Here is a 25,610-nt window from a genome sequence, read left to right on the forward strand (position 1 = left end):
AGCACTGCGAGGAGACCTGCAGGGCCTAACGGGCAGAATCAGCAGGGAATATTAAATCGTAATACTGTAATATTAGGTTAAAATGCCCCAAGTTCAACCTTGCACACCTATCTGATGCCAAGCCAAAAGAAGAAAAAAACTACAACCAGAAGAAATTTAAAGTTGTGCCAGCCCTATAAAAAGAGACACATGTTTTATTGACTCTAACATGTTTTCCCTTGATTTGTAAGCTATTATTGATATGATTAATTCATAATAACTATGATATTACTTTATATCCTGGATTGCTAAAAACAAAAAAATCCAATGTTTAATTAAAGAGAGTGAATTCCATGTCTTTGCTGATCTCACAGTTCATTCTACTACTTTATGTGAAATCTCCCTTCATCAGTACAGCGCTACGGAATTTTGCTGGCGCTATATAAATAATAAAATAATAATAATAATAATCAGTACACGCAGAATGACCTCTTGCACTTTGTCCAGGCCTGTTGAATAAGAGGTCACATCGGAGTGGATTGTATCAACCCTGTATATATATATACCAAACTGGTATATATATATATAGAGAGAGAGAGAGAGAGAGAGTTACCATATCCTTTGTTCACTGGCTTTTGACACTAAAGCAATTAAGTTAGTTTTTACGTATGTTCTCCATATAGCCATGTCGAGACATACAAACGATGCTGCTTTTTAAATGTGTTCCTAAGTAGCATCCTTTCAAATTATTTCACTGTCACAAATGTTAAGCTCAAGGGCCTGTATTTTCCCGACTCATATCAAGATCTTTTTTCCCTTATCTCTACAATGCACACAAGAATGAGTGGTAATGGCACCATGCAGTGTCCCTTTAAGCCACAGTTACTATTAGCCGCATATGTTGCTCACTGTATTTAAAACAAAGCAAACTGCACAATGTGTTCATTCTGTCATCTGCGAGAACTTTGGAATACTCTGCTGACATCAACTGGCTAAAGGAATGGCTTTACTGTTTTACAACCATGGGCTTTCATGAAGTTAATCTCCATTCACTCACAGTTTGAATAGTAATTGTTACAGAAGATTTATTTACAGTGAACCATTAATTGAAACAAAGGTTGATAGAAGCACTACTTGTACGCCTAAAGACATATGAAGGAATGCATTAAAATGGTCACAAATCACATGAAAATGCAAGTCTAATCAAGAAGACATTGAGTTGCAAAATTTGTGTCTTTTGTTGTTTTGGACAGAGAATAAAATATCAACTCTCCTCTGCATACAACTTGAAAAAAGCAAACTGGTTTCAGCATATCTGTTTACAATGTTTAAACTAGGATTTACTAATTATCGTGTTGTACCTTGGGCCTAACATTAGGTGGCCAATGGCTTTTCTGTTATTAAAGGACAACTGTTTGACATTCTTGCAAATGTAGCAGAGCATAAGATGCCTTAACGTTAAAGAATAGCTACACCTTCCTTGAGAGTCAGTAGAAAGTAATATCAATCAGCTCAACCTTCCAATACAGTGTGTGCATAAAACTGCTTTAAATATAGTGGCTCAGAAGCCATTTATCATGCATCATATAAGTAGCACATTGCTTAATAAGCAAGTTTCCATGAATAATCTAAATATGTATACAGCATGCACATTAAATGTGAATGCCGGGAAAGGACCAATTGTGAAATTACACAAACAAAAGTTTGACAGCAAATGTGGAGACTGCACCCAAAATAATCCTTACACTATGACTACTACAATATGTTGAATACCTTTAATACATTTTATTTTGTGCAGTATATTGTATACAGTTTTAATATTTTCAACTGCAAGTTCTTTTGATCAAGACCCTTTTCACTTCTTGTTTCTGTCATCATTATATTATGCTTTCCCAGTGTAAAATTGTATAAAATGGGAATAACAATAATTACTTCCGTATTTTTTTTTCTAAGTAGGGAGTATGTCAGTAAGCCCTTTGTATGACAGTAATAAAACCGTTGCAGCTTAAGTGCCATTTAAGCATGACTTGATTAGGTGTACAATTGTTCCACATGTGATTAATCAATACTTTTCTATAGAAATACAGTGCATATCTTCTCAATGAAAAAAAAAATTGACATAAAACACACAAAAACCATGCAGAGCGATAAGCAGTGCCTTAAAGTCACCTACCCATTCTGCTGTTTGTCCCCCTGGTTTTCTGTTTGTCCTCTCCGTGGAGAATCTGCATCTTGTGCAGTCTCCTGTGGGTACGTGTTGACTGATGCACTGTAGTTGCCAGGCTGCCGTGGGACATTAGCAAGTTTAGTAGCACTCACTGGGGAAGGCTGCCCATCATTGGTAACTCTGTAACTAGCATGCAATCCAGGTGAAGTGGCTCGCGGTGGGTTGACTGCAGCCAACAGTGAAAAAGCAGATGGCTGTGAAGGTGCCTGGTTGAAATGGTTACCAGTGGCTGGGGTAAAAGCGGAGGACGGTGATGGGATGGAAGCAATCTTTGGAGATGAAGCAGCTCCAAACGGCTTTGGTGCTTTATTATAGGCGACTGACGTGTTGACTTTGGGCACAGCGGGTGTAGGTGATGCAATAGGAACGGGTTTAACTATTTCTTTAGGAGCTTCCTATATTTGCAAGACAAAAACACAGCACCCACATGCAGGCAATTCAAACTGTTACTTGAATCATGCTCTGATTACATAAGGTTTATTCACTACAGCAGGAATTTATTAAGTACTGCAAATTATAGACCTTGCTAGCTAAGGAAAGTCTGTAAAAATAGCAGAATGGTACAATTTCCAATTTGACTGATTTGCTTTAATCATTTTTTAAATTTTTGGAAAAATAGCTGACTGGTAAAAATTTCCAATTTGACGTCTTTGCTTTAAATTTTTGGGATGCCATTTTTCATTCTCTATGATTCTATGCAGAAAGATAAATAAATAAATACAGATTTGTCTTATTTCTAATAAGCGATAAATATAGCATAGGTTATCCTCGGTAACTGAACTCATATAAGCTTTGCTTTGGTACAGAATTTTTTTATTTTTTTTTAAAGAAAGTGCGTTACTATAAATGGGGTCAATTAGAATTGTATTTAACGGCTATTTATTTATTATCTTGTCAGCTGTTAATCCCTTTAGTACTAAACAGAATGGCAGAACACTGGCAAAGAGCGGTTTTTTTTTTTGTTTTTTTTTACTTTTCCCTAAATACAATGTGCTTTGTTAAACGTCAGTGTTTTTACATTATTGCAATCACAATTATGTTCTCCCTGAAACAGCTGTATTATAAATGTCATCTTTCATTAAGATGATCCACCCTTAGAAAGGGCATTGAGTTCAAATATGGCGTCTGTTTATAGCAATACGCTTGAATGGCCCATATATACGTAACAGCTGGAGACATTTATAGCAGCTGGAGACATTACTAGTGAGAAATTGGGGTTGTAAAGTGTGTTTGCTACAGAGTAGAAACACTTTAGCCTAGAATTGCAGGAATAGAAAAATTATATTTTGTCATAAACTTGATTGAAAATTCTTCACAATCATTTGATTAGGGATTTACCACTCGTATATTCATCCTTGTTAAACTTAAGGTTATAGAATTTCACAGGGTAGCAATTTACATTTTCCTGGGGTAAATATAATACGATATATGCTCTAATCTGCACACATTGCCATTTTTCTTCTAAACTGGGAAAACAGCTGTGATTTGCTTTTCTGATTATTATCCAATATGGATAATTTTTTGGCTAATATACAAAAAGTTTTATATATTAGTATATGTAAATTGTTAATGTTATCATTTATAAATCATATTATCAACATGCACTAATATGCTGACATTTGAAAATAATGAAAATCTAATATTCATATATCCCAATGAGCATACTACTAGAATAATTTAGGCAGCATTTATTGTGCCAGGAAAAACACCATATTGATACAACTGGCGTAAAAAAAGTGTTAACCAGCTATTTCAATAAAGTTCAAAAATGATTGCCTAAGTCATATCAAATGCCAACATATTTCATTTATCACAGGCATTTTAGTAAATGTGAAATTCAAACAATGACTTACGGTTTGTGTTGGATTTGGGTTGGTCTTTTGTACTGCCGAAGCCCTAGAATAAAGAACACTATTGGTCAGATATTGTTAAATGTCATACTCTTCTAGAAATGAAACACAAGTTCAGAAAATGGTTTCTACCTTAAAGGAGCACTCAAAGCACCATAACCAAGACAGTTTAGTGCAGTGGTTATAGTGCAATAAGTCTTTGGGTGCAGTAACTAGTTTTTTGTTATTTTTTTTTTCAATCTTTATTTATGAGATGTCTGGACAATATACATATATTTTGTCAAAACCACATTTTTGTTAACAAAAGAGAATATTCAGATCCAAATTACTAAAGAGAATATAACCACTGGGTAACTAAACATTAGTCCACAGGCTCAACAAGGTAGGTACCTCCCAGCATTGGCTCTCTCCCTTGTCTACTTGGGACACAATAAGTCACATGTTTATTTTATCCTATTCGTCTCCCACCACCAGGGCCGAATTGACATAGGGGACAGCTCCAGGCTCATGTCCATGGAATAGGCCCATTGATTTAAAAACAAAACAAACAAAAAAAAACATTTTGTTAACTACTCTTCACATGCTGGAAACGTAAGAGGGATGAAGGGGAACAAAACTTGTGTGGACTGGCTGACAATGAAATTAGGTAAGGTTAAGCTGACTTTGCGCACTATGCAAATACTTGCTGCTTCAGTCTCTCTAACACTGTGGCATGTTCCCTTTCTTCTACACTCCTATACCTTTTCTCTATCCCAGACTGTATACCAGGAGCTTTCAGCCTGCTAGTAAGAAGGTTAGGATAGGAGTGGACCAGCGAGTGCTAGGGGAATGTCCTTAGAAAGCATGAAGCGAGCGTATTATTACACATATTTATGCCAAGCTCAGGGTGCTGTCTGTATAGTATGTCATAAGTTGGCAAGCCTGCATGATTGGTAGGCAGCCTGACATGCTTTCACGCCAGGCTGGCATCCCAATTCTTCGTGCAGATACGCTCCCTTTTTGGCCATGTTCACCCCTTTGGGCGGGTCTGGTTATGTGTTTTGAGTCAGTGGCCCACCCTTTTACCTCGCCCACCGACATCCTGCTTCACTGGACGCTGCTGTTGGCAGTATGGATTTACTTAAAAGATGAAAGCAAGAGATTAGCATAGTGGGCAGCTTCCTGTTGATTAATTTTTGTTGGAGGTTTGGTGGTTGTCTGAAGGCCAAAATGGGTGTACCATCTTCTGCACTGTCTGCTTGTTTGATTTTTTTCCCACACTCTGCTCTTCAGAAAGATATTTATGACCCTCTGCAAGAATGGTGTCTATTTTCTAACAAACCTGAGTCTTATCTACACTCACGTCGCTTTAACCCCTGTATCACAACTCAACTTTGAATTCTAAGTGTCGTCTTAGAAGTCAGAAATGCTTCAGACTTGAGAAAGGGAGCTTCTCCCGAAAGCTTGTCATTAAAAAATGCTGTTAGTCCAATAAAAAATGTATTACAAGATATTAATTATATCTGTTTTTTACACACACACACAAACACATATATATATATATATATATATATATATATATATATATATTGTATTTTTTATTTTTTTTTTATAATATTGTATCCTATTGTAAGAATGCAATGTTTTGTGGACCCAGGACATACTTGAAAACAAGAGAAATATCAATGTATCCATCCTGGTAAAATATTTTATAAATAAATAAATATACATATATACGCATATAGTGTTTATATCACTTCATTTTTGGGATGATATTTTGTTTTTTGTTTTTTGAACATATTATATTGGCTTTTACACTCTGTTGGCTTTTACTTGACATGTTGGTTGCACCTTTAGATAATAAAAGAAAATAAAGTGAGAATCTTTTGTTCTGCTGCACTACCTTGTTCCTGTATTTGTTATGTAACTTCAAACCCTCTAGTATGCAAAAAGGAAGCACAATTAACATGAAAGGCCTTTAAGAGGAAAACATGTTGAAAATAAAAACAAATATACTCTTGTTTTGGAAAGGACAGGAAGCCCATTGCATTAAAACTGTGCAGGATATTGTCATATGCATTTGCCTCTTATACCTAATATGCCATGGGTAGCATTTTCTAAGAGTCTTAATATACAATGTATCACATCACTTCATATAGTAAGAAAAATACATATAGAAACATAGAAACATAGAATGTGACGGCAGATAAGAACCATTCGGCCCATCTAGTCTGCCTAGTTTTCTAAATACTTTCATTATTCCCTGGCCTTATCTTATAGTTAGGATAGCCTTATGCCTATCCCACGCATGCTTAAACTCCTTTACTGTGTTAACCTCTACCACTTCAGCTGGAAGGATATTCCATGCATCCACTACCCTCTCAGTAAAGTAATACTTCCGAATATTATATTTAAACCTTTGTCCCTCTAATTTAAGACTATGTCCTCTTGTTGTGGTAGTTTTTCTTCTTTTAAATATAGTCTCCTCCTTTACTGTGTTGATTCCCTTTATGTATTTAAATGTTTCTATCATATCCCCCCTGTCTCGTCTTTCCTCCAAGCTATACATATTAAGATCCTTTAACCTTTCCTGGTAAGTTTTATCCTGCAATCCATGAACCAGTTTAGTAGCCGTTCTTTGAACTCTCTCTAAGGTATCAATATCCTTCTGAAGATACGGTCTCCAGTACTGTGTACAGTACTCCAAGTGAGGCAGGCACATACTTTAAAAACTAAGGAAATATTTCTCCTATAAGAGATTTTACTTTTCTCATGTATAATCAATATTCCTAGTGACCTCTAATGCATTTTTAAACATTCCAAATCTTTAATCACTTCCTTATTAGGTAAAACCATGCTGGTTAAGAATCAAGTGCTGCGAATGCCTATCATTTTTTACAGCACATATTTTGTTTTCAGTGTTCTATCTTCTATCACAGGCATTTCCCAGCATTTCCCCTGACATCTGAAATAACACTGTGGGTGTTTCTGTAGCAAAACAGTTCCTGACTTGGAGTAAATTTTTTATTTTATTCTGTGTGGGTTTTTTTTCCCGTTTTTTTTTTTTTTATAGTTTTTTTTTTATTACCTATAAGTACCTATTTCTATAATATAAATGAAATACCTTTTTTGTGATGCTGTAAAAAATTGTCAATTTCACTTAAGCAAAGTATATTTTTAATTATATCATTATGGATACAGTATCTCACAAAAGTGAGTACACCCCTCATTTGTAAATATTTTATTATATATTTTCATGGGACAACACTGAAGAAATGACACTCTGCTACAATGTAAAGTAGTAAGTGTAATACAGCCTGTATAACAGTGTAAATTTGCTGTCCACTCAAAATAACTCAACACACAACAATTAATGTGTAAACCGTTGGCAACAAAACTGAGGTCACCTCTCAGGGGACATTTCCAAATTGGGCCCTATAGGAAAGCATTGGGAGGATATTGCGCATGTTTTCTATTTGTAACACCTCCATGCAGAGCGTGGAGACGCTGAACAAAGGTGCTGCACACTGTGCAGCACTGACACAGGACTCTAGTTGCGTCTGAGTGACTGTCACTAGAAGTGTTACTAGGCAGCAATGTAAACACTGCCTTTTCACTGAAAAGGCAGTGTTTACATTGAAAAGGCTACAGGCACCAGAACAACTACATTAGGCTGTACTGGTACTGGTGACTATAGAATTGTATATTTCTCATAAATTAAACTTCGCTAGTTTTAAAAAATCTGGCTCCTAACTTTTTTAGCTGGCTCCAAGACTAAACAAATTTGTCAAGCCCTGTGATACTCTACACCAGGGAGCCACTAGATTTTAGAGAATTGATACCTATTTTTTTGCAAAATGTATCTGTGTGATCTACTTATGCTCTGAATGTTAGATCGTGTAAGTGCAAAGCATATGTGTTGTTATTAAAACTAAAAATAAATAAATAAAATATCCCTTTAGTAACTGCGCAGTGGAATGAAGAAACTCACAGTTGATAAAGTCATGTGTTTGTCTCTCTTCCTATCCCTCTCTCTATTCCATTGCATGTGTGTCCCTTTTTATCCATCCTAACCCCACTTGTCATCTTCTGTCTCCATGTTACTTCCACTTATAACACTCATTCTCCACCATGACTTTTGTATGTCTTTCTCCATCCAACTTCCGCATGTGACCTTCAGTCGCCATCCCACCCAACCTGTAACCCTCAGTATCCATCCCACCCCACTTTTCTCTCTACTATTTTGTCTCGTGTCTGGGTATCATGGGCTTATGCTTGGGCCTGAGGGAGTGAGTACTCTTTAATTAATGTAAACACAACTTTGATATTAAATTAACACTTTAACATTATTAATATATATACGTATTTATAATTTTAGAGTGTTTCTAGTAGCTTCAGATTACTGACCCCTTTACAAAGTAAAATAATCAATAGAAACTCACATCTCATCCAGAGACATCCTTGTCACACAATGGCAGTTTCTTAACAAGTTTCTGAATTCATCACTTGGATATTCCCGGGCCAGTCCAATGCTTCTCCACAGAAAGCACTGAGGGCCCTACTGCACATGTCTGACAATCGTCTTTGTACGCTAATAGATTAGTATTAAAGCAACACTATAGCATCAGGGATACTTATTAGTTAGGATAATGTTTCCCTGCTGTGTAAAAGATAAAGGTGTGTTTACTCACTTACTTGGCTGATATCAACAATCTTTATAATCTCAATCAATCCAATACTTTCCCACAGGAAACATTGGGAGACTAGTGCGCATGCACAGAAAATGCCATGCTGCGCTGATCAAATGTTCTTTATCAGACCACCTGGTTAAAATAGCCCAGATTCACTTTGTTATTTTGGCAGAAGCTCCCAAAAGCCACTAGATGCATTTTAACTCTGAACGCCGTTTGCAGTTTGCAAACGCCGTTAGTGCAGAAATGCAATGTTTAGATTTGCAGTGTTAAAACTACAGCAACCTGACACCCAGACAACTACATTGAGTTTAAGTGGTCTGGGTGCCTATATGTCCCGTAATGACACCAAATGTGAATGCCTTAAAAAAATAATAATAATTAAGTTAGGGGCGGCCCGGGCAGCCATGCTGGCTGGTTGCATGTCTGAAAAGCTCCCACGGGTTCTGTCCTAAAATCAATGAAAAAAAATTATTACCTGACTACTTCGCGCTGGAAAACGGCATCATATTGTGTGTGTGTGTGTGTCTGTCAGTGAGTGTATGTCTATCAGTGAGTGAGTGTATGTCTATTAGTGAGTGTGTGTTTGTGTGTCTGTCAGAGAGTAAGTGTATGTCTGTCTGCCAGTGAGTGTTTGTGTGTCTGTCAGTGAGTGAGTGCATGTCTGTCTGTGAGTGAGTGTCTGTCTGTCTGTGAGTGTGTACATGTCTGTCAGTAAGTGCCTCTGTGTCTGTGTGTCTGTAAGTGAGTGAGTGTATGTCTGTTAGTGAGTTTTCTGTGTGTGTGTGTGTGTGTCAGTGAAAGAGTGTATGTATGTTAGTGAGTGTCTGTCTATGGGTGTGTGTGTGTGTGTGTGTGATTGTCTCTCAGTGAGTTAGTGTTTGTCTGTCAGTAAGTGTCTGTTTGTGCGTGTGTGTCTGTCAGTGAGTGAGTGTATGTCTGTTAGTGAGTTTCTGTGTGTGGGTGTGTCAGTCAGTGAGTGAGTGTATGTGTGTCAGTGAATGGGTGTGTGTCTGTGTGTCTGTCAGTGAGTGTGTGTGTGTCTGCCAGTATTTGTCTGTCAGTGAGTGAGTGACACGAGGGAGCGGCAAAATGGATCTTTGCCTAGGGCGGCAGAAATCCTTGCACCGGCCCTGCTGCTAATGCATTACTTATTATAGCCCATGTAAGCCTAACTTGTTTCTCTTATTCTGTATTATTGAATAGAAATGTACAGTGTTATCAAATGCCATACAGCTGTCAATCTATGTCTATTAAAATGCTTGCTCTAGCTGTCGTGGCATTGCAAGCCTGTTTGTATTATCTATGCATTAGATTAAACTTAGAAAAATAAATAAATAAAGTTGTTCTATTGGGAAATGCCGCAAGTTGCTTTCTGTCTGACAACCACTTGAGGCATACTGTCTGACAAATGTGAACATTGTCTTTTTTCCTGAAAGGGCAATATTTACATTTGTCAGACGGAATGAACAGCAGCTTACCACCAAAAGTACTACATAAAGGTGTACTTACTGGCTTTAGTGCTTACACAAGCAAACAGTGCTGCCACTACAAGACAGGAAAACAGTGTTGTGATATTTAAAAATTTAAAGATGCTTCATTGAAGTCTGCCCAATTGCCCAAGGTGATCATCCAACAGACTGCAAGCAATCTTTTGGGCAGATCTCCATATTATCACTAGAAAAACATACAGTGAGTTGCAATTCGACAACATTTGGGAATCTACCTTTGACCACCACTGATCTTTTAGACTAAAAGCAATATATATGTTCTGGATAATCTGTATGAACAATGAAACCAGAGATTTTATTTGGGTAAAACTGACCGGTTTGGAGGTAATTTAAGAGTTACTATGATTGCCTTTATTTTACATATTTATCTAATTTCTCAATATTACCTATCTTTCATTATAATGCCCAGCCCTGGTATTTATTTATTTTCTTTCTTTACTTCAGCCCTTCCATTAGAGAAACATTAACGAAAGTTGGAACGCATTTACGTCTGATCAATGTAACCACTTGCAAGCAATAACAATTACACATGCTAGGATTAAGGATTCTGTATTTTAAAGCACAAAGTATTCTTTATTGAAAGCAGTCGTTCCTTGCTTCATATTTTTGAATATAGCTTAACATAGAGGGCCCAAAAAAATGCAAATACTATTTTTAATCTTCTCCAAAGATCTGTCATGCAGAGTCTCAGATTGAACACATGTAGAGCATACTACGTTTAAATATATTATTCGTGACAGCTGGCAATGTACGTTTACTATACTTTTCTTTTATTCTCCCAAATGATTATAAACAAATTTCACAACGAGCCTTGAAAGTATATGTTCTATTTTATAGCATATGCTCAATATCATTCTGGATCAAAAACAAAAAGTTTTTTCTCTCCAAACCTATTGTTTTAAATAATTTCTAAGCTATGTTAGGCAAATTGTCAGTAGAACTCCAAAAGCCAAACTAGATTTTAATTTTTATTTTTTTAAAGTGTATTTTATCTTGCCATTGCATCCAAATCATGCACAAGGCCATCAGTAAACAATTAGGAATGATTCTTGGCTCATATATAAGGTTAGTAGATCATGGAATCTGGGAAAAGCTGGATAACTTTGGGCTCAAGAGGGAGAATTATCCATTAGTTACTTTGCCTGGCTACTTCCTCTTTATCTTTACTCTTAGACAAATCATCTTTTCAACTTTTTTTGGCCGTGTTTAACTAATTAAATACAGGCTTTGTGAATGTGAATTCAAATCAGGACTTTGTCAGTTATTATTAATGCAAAAAAAAAACATAGAATAGGGTAATACAGTCCAGGTAAGCATAGTGGGGGAGTTTTATCAAATTCCCTAGATTCCTATATGTTTCACAGAAAAATCAATTTCATAAAAGAAGGCCAAATGTAGAGTGATGGATGAAGTGTGACTAGTGGCAATTTATAAATAAAACACACATGTACATATTACAGATTTGCATAAAAGGTGTTTGTTTGTTTTTGTTTTCTTGTTCAAATAAACATAGTTTCAAAAAGCATTTTATGAATTACCCTTCTTTAAAGGGACACTCCAGGCACCCAGACCACTTCTGCCCATTGGAGTGGTCTGGGTGCCAACTCCCACTACTCTTAACCCTGCAACTGTAATTATTGCAGTTTTCATAAACTGCAATAATTACATTGCAGGGTTAACTCCTCTAGTGGCTGTCTAGTAGACAGCCACTAGAGGGCACTTCCGGGATTCTAGCCCAGGTCTGTGCTAGAGCGTCGCTGGACGTCCTCACGCTATGTGAGGACCTCCAGCGTCGCTAATATTCCCATAGGAAAGCATTGCAAAGCATTTTCAATGCTTTCCTATGGAGAGGTCTAATGGACATCGTCGCTGCCTCTGGTAAGTCACTGAAGGGGTTTTCACCCCTTCAGCAACCGGGGATGGGAGGTAGGAGGGAGAGGGGACCTGCAGTGCCAGGAAAACGGATTGTTTTCCTGGCACTGTAGAGTCCCTTTAAAGGGAATATTTAGCATTAAGGCATTATATATTGCATTTTGTTTTTAGGAATATCAGCTGAACCCCACATGTATTGTATATATTTATATGGCTTGTTGAGACCACTATCTGGCAGGTGATCTCTGGGAAGCTCTATCTGTGTTACTGATAAGTACACTTTCTACTATATTTGTACATATTTTTTTGTAGTATATTATATATTAGACGTAATGTGTTCCTCTGTTACGTTTCTTCAATGTTAGCACTAAAAATATATGCACTGAACATTAAGGGGTGCTATTTGGGTCATTACCAAGAAGGTGCCAAAATAAAGTGATAACAATTTTTAATGCCTGCAAGGAAGAATCTCGTTCTGTTTTTCGCAAGCAAGCTAAACGCGCTGACGGCACGGTTTTTCACAGAATTGACATTAGGCAGTTCTGGGCTGTCTAAGTCATATGTGCTGTGAGTGCCACTAGTCCTTGGCACAAAAGTGTAAATATCTCCGTATGACTCGTGTATCAAAAGATCTCCCTGTTGCTTTTTTAGAAATGACTTCCTGGTGGTCAGTGGTTCCTCATAGTTCCAGTGCCCTGTGAAACAGTCACAGGACATGTACTGGGTTCCCCAGCCTGCATTCTGATGCCTTCACGGATCACTGGACCGGAAAGTTTACTGATGCACCAGCACCCCACAGGACAACTAAGGGATGAATTACTACCCCCTAATGCTGCATAAGTAGGAGGGGGCAAATGCTATATTTAAAAAAGGGCATTACTTGTCAGTGAGTGTGTTTAACACACACTATCATTACCCCTTCTCACACTCACCACCCTGCCACTGTCACTCACCACCCCTCACTCTGTCACACGCTCACTACCCTAACACTGTCAAACTCACTCACCCACCCAACTCTCATACTCACCTCCCTAACCCTACAACAGTCACTCACCACCCTGTCATAGTCACTCACCACAATGCCACAGTCATCATCTATACACTAAAGCATCTTCATTAAGCTAAAGTTGTTTTGATGCCTAAAGTACCCCTTTATTAAATGTATTGAGTCGAAAAAAAAATATGTTTTTTACGAGGAAGGCTACATTGAGAGGAAAGCTACATTGAGATTTCTCTTGTTTTCAAGAATCAAATTGTTTTTCTCCAATATTATTTCCAATGCTTTTTTTTAGTTTTTGTGACTCTATTACTTTTTTTAGAGTCATTTATAAAGGGTTTATTTTTATTCCAGTCACGAAACATTCAAATTATCAGTAAATTATGGGCATTTACTGTAGAAGTGAGTTAATCTTGACCATTTTTTCCCTCTAATTTCTTTAAAAAAAATAATCATTTTTTCTTTTAGCTATTTTTGGCAAGTTGATTTATCTGGTGGGATTAATCTTTTTAATAATCCTAACCAATTGGAGAGTTACAACTTTATTAAAACAAGCATAGGCATGGGAAAATAAAGAAATGGCTTGCAATTCCCAAGATAGAAAGAATACAACAAAACGATTTATTTCTTTTAGGATATTTTAAAGTTCACCAGATTTAGACATTTACATCTATTTTTTTCCAGTGACAAGTATGAAATGGAATTTTGTTTCTAATCCTTTATGTATAACTCTGCCTACTGTTGATTGAAGCCAAAAACCATTAAAAAAAGGAAGAATGCTTTATTTTTCATAAAGCAAAATTAGTCCTCTAATGCTTATGTCATAGTGTTGACAAGGTTTTATATTGACTGGATTAATCCAGCCAATCTGAACAGCCCTTGATTCAACCACTTTCACTAAACTATAAATGTTATAAGTGTTCTGATTGGCTGGATTAATCCAGTCACTATAAAACCTTTTCAACACTATGACAAAAGCATTATAGTATAAAAGGAATGATTGAGCATTTAGTCTTCAGTTTAGCAACAGCTACTGAACAGGTAGGATCAGATGTTTACAACCAGGGCCGGCCCAAGACATTGTGCTGCCTGGATCCAAACAGATACACACACACATTTACTGACACTCACTCACACACTCAATGACAGACATTCACTTATTATTTTAATTTGCCCACCCAGCCTCCCTACCTGGAGAGCAGGAGTGGATTTGTCCCTGGGGTCCAGTGGGGTTGCAGTGATGCAGGCAGCTGTAAGTGCATTAGAGGCAGCAGGGGAGCAATAGAGCTGTAAACCTTCTGCTCAGCTCTGTCGCGGGCCGTTTATTGATGCCAGGAGCCGGAATATGACGTCATATTCTGGCTCCCGGCATTAGTAGACGGTGCGCAAGGGAGCAGTGCAGAAGGATTACAGCTCCCTCGCCACCACTAAGGTGTTTAATGGGGTAGTGCTGCACAGTGTGTAGATTGTGTTAACACTACAGGATCAGGAATATATATTTGTATTCCTGACTCTAAAGTGTTCATTTAAAGCAGTCACCATGATTTTCAGACACAAAATTTATGTTTGCTGCCAGTTTATAAGTATAACCAACGTGCACTGTGTGTATCTGCAGGACCTCTAATCAAAGGCAAGAAGAAAAATTTCCCTTACATCTAGTATTGATCGACAAATTTCCCTTATATCTAGAAGCCAACAAAATGTTTAGGAATAAGTGACACATACATACTTAATTAGCCACAGTATCACAAACCTGATAAGCCACTCTCTCTTTTACACATCTAGGTCACATTCACCAAATTAACCACACATCAAATGTATTTAATTGACCACTCTCACTCATGCTAAACTAGGAATACTTGCTCTCATATAATCTTAACTAGTCATATGCCTAAGTAGTCACCATACATGACAAGCTACTCACACATGCACACAACCAGTCACACACATGAAACATAGCTAGTCTCTCACATACAGAACTAGCCATACACCCATACACACACCTAACCTCATTTGATCAGTCATTCTCTGACATGAGCAAACCAGTTTGAATTTTCAAAAGCAATTGGAAGTGGATATTTATAACCATGTGTGACTGTCAAAGTGATTTGATGCATAAGAAGAAAGGACTGACTTTTTTTTAAATCATAATCTTAACAGTGTGCTTTCAATATAAAAACATGGTCTGGACATATACTTAGAATACGCCGAAGGTACCCAGACAAAGGAGTAAGAGAACAGTGATATCCAGAGGACTTTTAGAGCACATGTTACAGAGCTGAATTCCATTAAAGCTTTGGAGGCTCATAAAGCCACGCGTATGTTATTCTGGGAAGAGGAGATAAGTGGAAGCCAAACTTGCATTGTTCCTCTATATGATTTACCAACTGGCCTCCCAGATAGCTGAAAATAAATCCACAAGCATGAAAGCTTGTGTGTCTTGTTCAGTGGTGGTCGTCTTTCAGCCTTTCTTACCTTGGCCATGTCTCTGAGTATTGCACACCTTGTGCTTTTGGGCACTCCAGTGATGTTGCAGCTCTGAAATATGGCCAAACTGGTGGCAAGTGGCATCTTGACAGCTGCACGCTTGACTTTTCTCAGTTCATGGGCAGTTATTTTGCGCCTTGGTTTCTCCACACGCTTCTTGCGACCCTGTTGACTATTTTGAATGAAACGCTTGATTGTTTGATGATCACGCTTCAGAAGCTTTGCAATTTTAAGAGTGCTGCATCCCTCTGCAAGATATCTCACTATTTTTGACTTTTCTGAGCCTGTCAAGTCCTTCTTTTGACCCATTTTGCCAAAGGAAAGGAAGTTGCCTAATAATTATGCACACCTGATATAGGGTGTTGATGTCATTAGACCACACCCCTTCTCATTACAGAGATGCACATCACCTAATATGCTTAATTGGTAGTAGGATTTCGAGCCTATACAGCTTGGAGTAAGACAACATGCATAAAGAGGATGATGTGGTCAAAATACTCATTTGCCTAATAATTCTGCACACAGTGTAATAGACACACATGACTGACATGTTATTTGAAATAGCCAGCAAAAATATTCCTTACCTCAGGCACTTGGAAGCACCATACATTCTACTTACTTACTCATCAGTCTAGCCAACATAGATAAATTAGAAAATGTGAAGGAATTTTGAAAAAAAACATTCATGGTTATTCACTAAAGTGAGAATTTAGAGTGAGTTTCAAATTTAACAACTGCAGCTTATTGTAGTGGTTCTGATGTAGATAGCCTAGAAATAGCCTAGAAACATCTCTAGTGACCGTCACTTAGCACTGACATTCAGCATCTCTACATTTTGCATGGAGATGCTGTATTTTCCTCATAGAGATGCATTGATTCAACATATCTCTATGAAGAGATGCTGATAGGTTCAGCTATACTATGGGAAACCAGTGCATTGGCTGCGATTGTCAATTTTGATGATCTTAGCCAAGGACGCATAGCGGGGGCAGAGCCACCCACAGCAGACCGTACAGCACTGAAATAAGTTTATTACCGTTTCAAAGAATTCCAAGGGTGGCAAAGGGCCTAAACTGTGTTTTTAACACTTTAGTATTTATAGTATAATGTCTGTATTGCCGTCACTATAGTGTCCAAACTGACAGCAATGTTTCCAGTTTGGCTATTTTGACTTGGAATTTGAATATCACTATAGTAAATAACCCTGATTGTATCCAGAATATAGCTCTAATAGAGATAATCAATTAAATAGTATTTCTAGTAGAATAACACAAAACAATGGAAAACATATTTTTTCTTAGAAGATTTGAACATAAAATTTGATGTTGTGCGTAAAATGAAACAAAATATTTTAGAATGCAAGGAAACCAAAGCTAAAATAAACGATTCATGGTATTCCATCACTATGTCTTAAAGAAAGCAGAGATGTGCCATTAGTATTTTGTCCCTAGCTTTATCCATCTGATATGTTGCCTATAAGTTAATGGTTAAATGCTCGTAACGGTAGCTCACTGCAGCAGTTTCTGCACATATTGTACTGTACTAGGACAGACTCCTGTGCCTTGCTAAGTGCAGTACATCACAGATATCAGATTGCTAGATGATCTTACCAACGTCCGTAGTGCTGGAACGTGCAAAACCATTGGGCTAAATAAAGAGCAGAACACATTACTAGGACAGACGACAACACACTTCCTAGGTCGAGCACCCTTTACTTTATCAGATTATTATAATTATTATTATTGCCATTTATATAGCGCCAGCAGATTCCGTAGCGCTTTACAATATTATGAGAGGGGGATTTAACTATAAATAGGACAATTACAAAAAACTTACAGGAACGATAGGTTGGAGAGGACCCTGCTCAAACGAGCTTACATTCTATAGGAGGTGGGGTGTAAAACACAATAGGACAAGAATTTGCAATCAAATAAGGTGGGCTGCCTTTTAGGAGAGAGCAAGAGGCAGGTATGTGATGTAGAGGTTAGTCTGGGAGGCCATAAGCTTTCCTAAAGAGATGGGTTTTAAGGCACTTCTTAAAAGATGCAAAACTAGGGGAGAGTCTGATGGCGGTAGGCAGGCTTTTCCATAAGAAGGGAGATCTCAAACCATCTTTTGTTTACCAAATTATGTTGTGTCTGTTGAAGTGAGTAATATATTTTGACTGTCCCGAACTGACAGAGATGTTATGTAGCTGTGCATAATTGGAAAAGGTGTGTTAGGTGTCAAGTAGTTGTATTGCTCACATAGCACCTTAACATGCAGACAGCATGATGCATTACCATGTTTGCCCTAGTGTAACTGAGGGAGTTTAATAGACATACACATACAGATATATTCATTGCAACAGACATGTTAAAGGGACACTATAGTCACTGACCAACTTTAGCTTAATGAAGCAGTCTTGGTGTATAGAACATGTCCCTGCAGTCTCACTGCTCAATCCTCTGCCATTTAGGAGTTAAATCCCTCTGTTTATGAACCCTGGTCACACCTCCCTGCATGTGACTTGCACAGCCTTCCATAAATACTTCCTGTAAAGAGAGCCCTATTTAGGCTTTCAAGTTCTGTTTAATTAAGATTTTCTTATCCCCTGCTATGTTAATAGCTTGCTAGACCCTGCAAGAGCCTCCTGTATGTGATTAAAGTTCAATTTAGAGATTGAGATACAATTATTTAAGGTAAATTACATCTGTTTGAAAGTGAAACCAGTTTTTTTTTTCATGCAGGCTCTGTCAATCATAGCCAGAGGAGGTGTGGCTAGGGCTGCATAAACAGAAACAAAGTGATTTAACCCCTTAAGTCCGGTGGGCGTACTATTACGTCCTTTTAAAAGCGGCTCTAAACGCCGCCGGACGTAATAGTACGCCCTCCGGTTTTTAGTAACTTACCCGGTCGCCGGTGGTCCCACGCCGGCGATCGCGGTTGGGGGGACTCCCAGGGAGCCCCCCCGCGGCACATCTTCCTCCTCCGGTGCCTCCCGGTCATGTGAGAGTGAGGTCCTTGCGAGGACCTCACAATCACATGGCCGGTATAGCTGGCTCAGGCATTGCCAGCAGGGGGACCAACTGTAATGACAGTTGGTCCCCCTGCTGGCTGAAAATAAAATAAAAATAATGTTAAAAGTGTAAAAAAAAAAATTTATACTTAGATCATATATATATATATACATACACACACATACACCGTCTAGGTGTATTTTAATATTAATATATATATAATTATATATATATATTAATATCAAATTACACGTAGACTGATACTGATTAAATATATATATAATTATTGTTATATATATTTATAAATAATATAAAAAAATAAATATGTAAATACGTAAAAAAATAAAATAAAATAAATAATTAAAAATAAAATATTAAAAAATATATAGATGTGTTTTATTTCGTTCTAACTGTATTGTGATATTAATATATATATTTATATCAAAATACACGTAGAACGAAATAATATATATATCTATATACATAAATATATACGTATATATCACTATATATATACCTATATATAAATAAAAATATTAAAAAAAAATATATATATATATACGTATATATACACATATGTATATATATACATATATTAATTCTACACATATATTTATGTAATAATTTTACATAATTAGGTATCCTAATTAATTACAATTAGCGGGACCTGCCTCACCACCCATGCCGAAAGTATAGGGAATTTAATTTGCTAGCACTATATTTAACCCTATAACTTTCCAAGACACCATAAAACCTGTACATGGGGGGTACTGTTTTACTCGGGAGACTTCGCTGAACACAAATATTAGTGTTTCAAAACAGTAAAATGTATTACAACCATGATATCGCCAGTAAAAGTGACGTTTTTTGCATTTTTCACGCACAAACAGCACTTACAGGGACGATATTATTGCTGCAATACTTTTTACTGTTTTGAAACACAAATATTTGTGTTCAGCGAAGTCTCCTGAGTACAACAGTACCCCTCATGTACAGGTTTTATGGTGTTTTCAAAAATTACAGCGTCAAATATAAGGCTTGTGTTTAATTTTTTTCACATTAAAATTCGCCAGATTGCTTACGTTGCCTTTATGACCCTATGGTAGCCCAAGAATGAAAATTACCCCTATGATGGCATACCATTTGCAATAGTAGACAACCAAAGGTATTGCAAATGGGGTATGTCCAGTCTTTTTTAGTAGCCACTTAGTCACAAACACTGGCCAAAATTGGCGTTTTTTGCATTTTTCACACACAAACAAATACGAACGCTAACTTTGGCCAGTGTTTGTGACCAAATGGCTACTAAAAAAGACTGGACATCGCTTATTTGCAATACCTTGGGTCGTCTACTATTGCAAATGGTATGCCATTATGGGTGTAAATTTATTTCCTGGGCTACTATACAGTCTCAAAGGCAACGTAACCAATCTGGCGAATTTCAATTTCAAATGTAACACGCTATATTTGACCCTGTAACTTCCCAAAACACCATAAAACCTGTACATAGGGGGTACTGTTTTACACGTGAGACTTTGCTGAATACAAATATGTGTATTTTATTGCAGTAAAAGCAAACAGTATTATGACATTGACAGTTAAAATGTCATGTAGAACGAAAAAAATCAAAAAAAATCTTATTTTGTCCCATTTTTTTCATATTAAATTATGTTTCATAGCTAAATATTTGATATTAAATGAAAGCCCTGTTTCCCCTGAATAAAATGATATATAATAAGGGGGGGTGCATTTAATATGAAAGAGGTGAATTACGGTTGGACAGACATATAGCGCAAATGCCAGGTTTTGTTTACGTTTTGTTTCGTTCACAACTTGTACATTTGGCTGCGGTGTTAAGGGGTTAACTCCTAAATGACAGTGAATTGAGCAGTGAAATTGCAGGGGAATGATCTATACACGAAAAATGCTTTGTTTAGCTAAAGTAATTTAGGTGACTATAGTGTGCCTTTAACCGTATTTGTGAAGGTGTCCCCACAATTCTTTTGAGCTCATATTTTCTGTAAAATTTATGTAGATTTGATTAATACAGTTAGAGTATTTTTCCAGTTTACAGGCATTATAATATCCAATGTTAATATAGTAATGGAATCCATCAATTAATTAAATCATTAGTTGGGGAACATGCACCATATCTGCATGTGGAATAGGGTACTAATCAGCCAAGCTCAGCCAATCAGATTCTGTTTGGGTGTTAGGCTGTTAGCATTTGTGCTTTCAGCATCATATGGTGATTGGCTGTCAATATCAAGTGTTCTCTGCATCCCAAAATAACCACTCTACATTGAAAAACTGGAAGGTCATCAAAAGGCCATAGCAGCTCAATTTACTATAATCTGATTAAGAAAATAACATTAAACTGCTGGTAATATTTTATTGAATGAAAACATCAGGTGACAGCCACAATAAGTACACAAAGGATTAGTGTAGCATAAGATCTAAAAATACTACAAAGAAATAGACAGGATGAGAATCATAAATGTTATAATCTAAGTAAAAATGAGATGGGTGGAGGGAGTTCAAGCATACTGTATGCCTATAGAAAGTCAAAAGCAATAACAGGCTGTGGTGGAATCTCGGTAAAAATAAATTTAGTAGGCCGAGATTACCACGTGGCATGTGTACGTGCATATGCTGACGTATCGATCAGTTGGTTGCACGAGGCAAGATACGATCAGTAGTGTACGGAGCATGTGCAAGAATACAGGATGTAGTATTCCCCCTCCTCCATTGTGCTGGACAAGCCATGCGGTCAAACAGGAAGTTAATTCTTATTTGTGTTGATTGGTTAAGAGAATGTGCGGGTGGAGCTTAATATGGGAGGAGTTATGTGCCTATATAAGGAGCCTGCACTATTGTCCGGGGCTCAGAATTTGCTGTATTTTGGTGACGTTAGTCCCTCTGAGTCCCGATCGGTGATCCAATAAAGAATCTCTTCCTTCCTGAAGAAACCTGTGTCCATCTCTCTGTGCTTGGCTTCCGTCAGTTTCTTCGGTATCATTTGGTGCATTGGCCGGGAAGCTCATCGTTCAACGGTAGCTGAGAGGCAGAGGCGTGAGACGGTCTATCTTTGCCCACGTTCTCTACGGCTGCACCCCTGAACTTCTGCGTGGACCTCCCTTCGTCTCGGCGCCACTGGTCTGTTGTCCAGGAGATCATCGGCCTCTACGTGAGAAGTGCTGGGGTGTCCCCGTCGATGAGTGTGAACTCAGGTTCAGGAACGAGGAGGTAAGACAACTGCTGTTTTAGACGGCAGGACCCACTAGGGGTATACCGATTGTGCGGTAGGCCCAAAGGGGTTTGAATCTGTGTATCTGCCCCCTCTGTCGGAGGGAAGGAGCGAAGGCGCACCGCTCGATCGAACGCTCTTTAGTCAGACCGTTTGATTTTGTTAGTCAGGCGGGGTCCTGGTGTAAATAGCCCTAGCCGGACACCGGTGTCTTGTCTAGACTAGCGTTCTAGGGTGTATTTTACGTTCGCTAGGTCGGAGGGACCGGGAGACTAAGCGGCGCCTGTGTAAATTCGGTTCGCTAGCTCTCAACCTATCTGGGCTAAGTGGGAAGGCGCGTAAATTTGGAACCCACTAGACTTTTGATAGTGCGACTAAGAGGCGCCTGTGTAAATTCGGTTCTCTAGCTCGCTATATGTGGTGATTGGGCAGTGTGGCTAACCAAAACGGGTGTATATAGTTTTAGGTAGTCCATTCAAGGTACTGGCCAATAGTTTAGTTGGGAATTGTAAATGTGTTAACGATTGTTTAGTAAAGTGTATATCTTGTTAGATAGCGCGAGCTCAGCCGTCTAGCGAGAGTGTTAATAGTGTGTTGCTGTATTATAGTGCACGGTACCATAACCCTGTATATTTACTGACACTGTATATAAGTACTAATCATTGTCGTCCATTGCATGTTTAACACCATAACCACTAATAATTGTATTGTGACCTTAACTTGTGCTTTGACCTATGCTAACCGTACTGTAACCGCTATTTGTAAAAGACGATGTTACTGGGGTGTGTTATAGACGGGTAATTCGTATATAGAGAATTATAGCGTGGGTGACTGTATAGTTACGCCAAAGGGCATAATATTGATTATATAGTGACTGGTGTAGCAGCTGTGTGTGTACGGGAATTCCCTGAGTGTTTATTGTTATTGTGTACGTTTCACTTGGTAACCGTACCACGTGGTGCTGTTGCCAGAGGAAACGGGTGTGACTGTTGAATAGTACGCGTGTATAGTATTCGTTGTCGACGACGTTCCATTGTTAAGTATGGGTGCGTCGCAGTCAACGATTCCGGATCCCTTAGGTTGTATGGTGAAGAATTTTAAAAAGGGATTCAAAACTTGTGATTTTGGGGTTAAAATGTCTCCTGTACGTTTGGTCACTTTGTGTACTAGGGAGTGGCCTACTTTGGTTGCGGCGTGGCCGCCACGTGGCAGTTTGGATCCAACTCTGGTACAGCGCTTACACGTGGCTGTATCGGGTAGGCCTGAACTTTACGGCCAGTTTCCTTATATTGATTGTTGGAGACAGGCCGTAAATGACTCGCCAAAATGGCTCCGGACATGCCACGAGGAGCAGTGTCGCCTCATGGTAGCTAGGACTTGTTCGTCCACTAGGACTGGTGCTAGGCCCATTTTGGACACGCCCCCTGAGTCCGAGATCCCTTTGCCGCCCCCTTACTTTCCGTTAAGAGGAAGTGACGCGAATGCAGGAAGTCCTGCAACCCTCCCCTCATTACCCCCATCCACTTCCGCTTCCTCCTCCAGTACAGGATCCACCCCCCCTCGTACTAAATCTCCCCTTCCGGAATCAGAACCAACCCCCATTAAAAACGAATATCCTGATTTGGCGCCACTTCAGACTTCCGGTCAAGCTTCATCTAGCTCGGCTCGAAGTGTTTTATTTACAACCTTTTCCCAAAACCAAGCTCCCATATCCCCATACCCTATTTCTCCCCGACTGGAACCTATGACTGACGCCCCTCCACGTAGCCCCATACAGACCCGACAGTTGACCGGTGCCCAACAATTAAGACACTATCAGATGCCTCTTCGTCTGAATCCTGGGTCAGCCTATATCGATGCCGCAGGCCAAATGGCACATGCTGACCCAGTCTTTGTATATGTCCCATTCACGACAACCGATCTTTTAAACTGGAAGACCCACAATTCCTCGTATACTGAGAAACCACAAGCTATGACTGATCTGTTCACCTCAATAGTACAGACACATAACCCGACATGGGCTGATTGCCAGCAGTTATTAATGACTTTGTTTAACAATGAGGAAAGGACAAGAATAAATCAAGCAGCCATTAAGGCACTAGAGGATAAAGCCCGTACTTTGAACCAAGCTAATCCAGCAGCATGGGCCGCAACACATTATCCCAACACCGATCCCGATTGGAATGTAAATGGTGCTGATATGGTTCAACTCAGAGCCTATAGAGACGCTATAATTGCTGGCATGAAAGCCGGAGGAAAGAAAGCTATTAACATGTCGAAGACAGTTGAGGTGATTCAGAAAAGCGATGAAGCGCCCAGTGTCTTTTATGACCGATTATTGGAGGCATACCGCTTGTATACCCCCTTTAATCCGGAAGACGCAGACAATTCCCGAATGGTGAACTCCGCCTTTGTCAGCCAAGCTTACGGAGATATTAAGCGCAAGCTACAAAAGTTAGAAGGGTTTGCAGGTATGTCAATCACCCAACTAATGGAGGTAGCGAATAAGGTTTATATGAATAGGGAAACAGAAAGTAAGAAAGAGGAAGAGCGCAAGATGCGTAAAAAGGCTGATATGCTAGCGGTAGCGATCGCAGGCGTAGATAGACGGGGCCCAGATAGAGGCGATAGTAGATGGAGTAGGGAGCCTTTGAGTAGGAATCAGTGCGCGTATTGCAAGGAAGAAGGGCATTGGAGGAACGAATGTCCGCAAAGAGAGCAGTACGAGAGAGACCTACCCAGGGCAGGCTACGGAAACTTTAGAGGTAGAGCGAGAGGTAGAGGAGGCCCCGGAGGGAGTAATGGTAATAGAGGGAGTAATGGGAACAGAGGAAGTGTTAGGGAAGACAGGTATATTCCAGCAGCGCAAAGGTCCCGCGATAGAGAAGGTAGGGACTTTGTAGGATTGGCTGACACGGTCATGGAGGACTATTGATACCGACCGGGCTCCATCCCCCTTGGTCGAGCGGAGCCTATGGTCGATGTATCAATAGGGGGGAAAAGGAGTGCGTTCATGATCGACACTGGTGCTGAACATTCAGTGGTGACTAACCTAGTTGCTCCTCCATCTGGAAGGACTATTACTGTGATAGGAGCAACTGGAAGAAGTGCTGAAAAACCGGTTCTTAAAAGTCGACTCTGTACATTGGGAGGCCACGTAGTAAGACATCAATTCCTTTATATGCCTGAATGTCCAGTCCAATTGCTGGGACGTGATATGCTATCAAAATTACAAGCGCAGATTACGTTCCTACCAAATGGAACAACATCCTTAAAGTTTAATGGACCTTCAGGTATCATGACATTATCCGTACCAAAGGAAGAAGAGTGGCGACTTTATACAGTGTTGACTAGCCAAAACCCTAGGAGTGATGAGACATTATTTAACATACCAGGAGTTTGGGCAGAGAACAACCCACCAGGACTGGCCCGCAATATTCCACCTATAAAAATTGAACTAAAACTTGGGGTTTATCCAGTGAGCCTAAGACAATACCACATCCCGCAGAAGGCTAAGAAGAACATCCAATCCTATCTGGATAAGTTCATACGGTATGGTATCCTAAAATTCTGTACTTCCCCCTGGAACACCCCATTGCTGCCTGTTCAAAAGCCCGGTACAGATGAGTATCGACCTGTGCAGGACTTGAGAGCAGTCAATGATGCGGTTGTTAGTATACATCCAGTTGTACCCAATCCATATAACCTGCTTGCTTTAATTCCGGGCGGGGCTACTTACTTCACAGTCTTAGATCTCAAAGATGCCTTCTT

At 38.9% G+C, this 25,610-nt stretch overlaps 1 protein-coding gene across 9 annotated transcripts in view; it reads right to left on the bottom strand.

The window, feature by feature from the left end:
* Positions 1 to 25,610, bottom strand: part of PDLIM5 (PDZ and LIM domain 5) — a 174,943-nt gene that overhangs the window by 81,442 nt on the left and 67,891 nt on the right. For 6 of the 9 annotated variants that reach the window (XM_063458633.1, XM_063458627.1, XM_063458626.1 and 3 more), the window contains exons 4-5: positions 4,060 to 4,102; positions 2,153 to 2,601 (exon numbers count right to left, since the gene is read on the bottom strand). In XM_063458633.1, the coding sequence (XP_063314703.1) occupies positions 2,153 to 2,601; positions 4,060 to 4,102 (492 nt within the window). The remainder of the gene's footprint in view (positions 1 to 2,152; positions 2,602 to 4,059; positions 4,103 to 25,610) is intronic. The other 3 variants (XM_063458628.1, XM_063458632.1, XM_063458629.1) reach the window with 2 other exon arrangements.

Source organism: Pelobates fuscus, chromosome 6 (genome assembly GCF_036172605.1).
Source record: "Pelobates fuscus isolate aPelFus1 chromosome 6, aPelFus1.pri, whole genome shotgun sequence".
Lineage (NCBI taxonomy): Eukaryota > Metazoa > Chordata > Amphibia > Anura > Pelobatidae > Pelobates > Pelobates fuscus.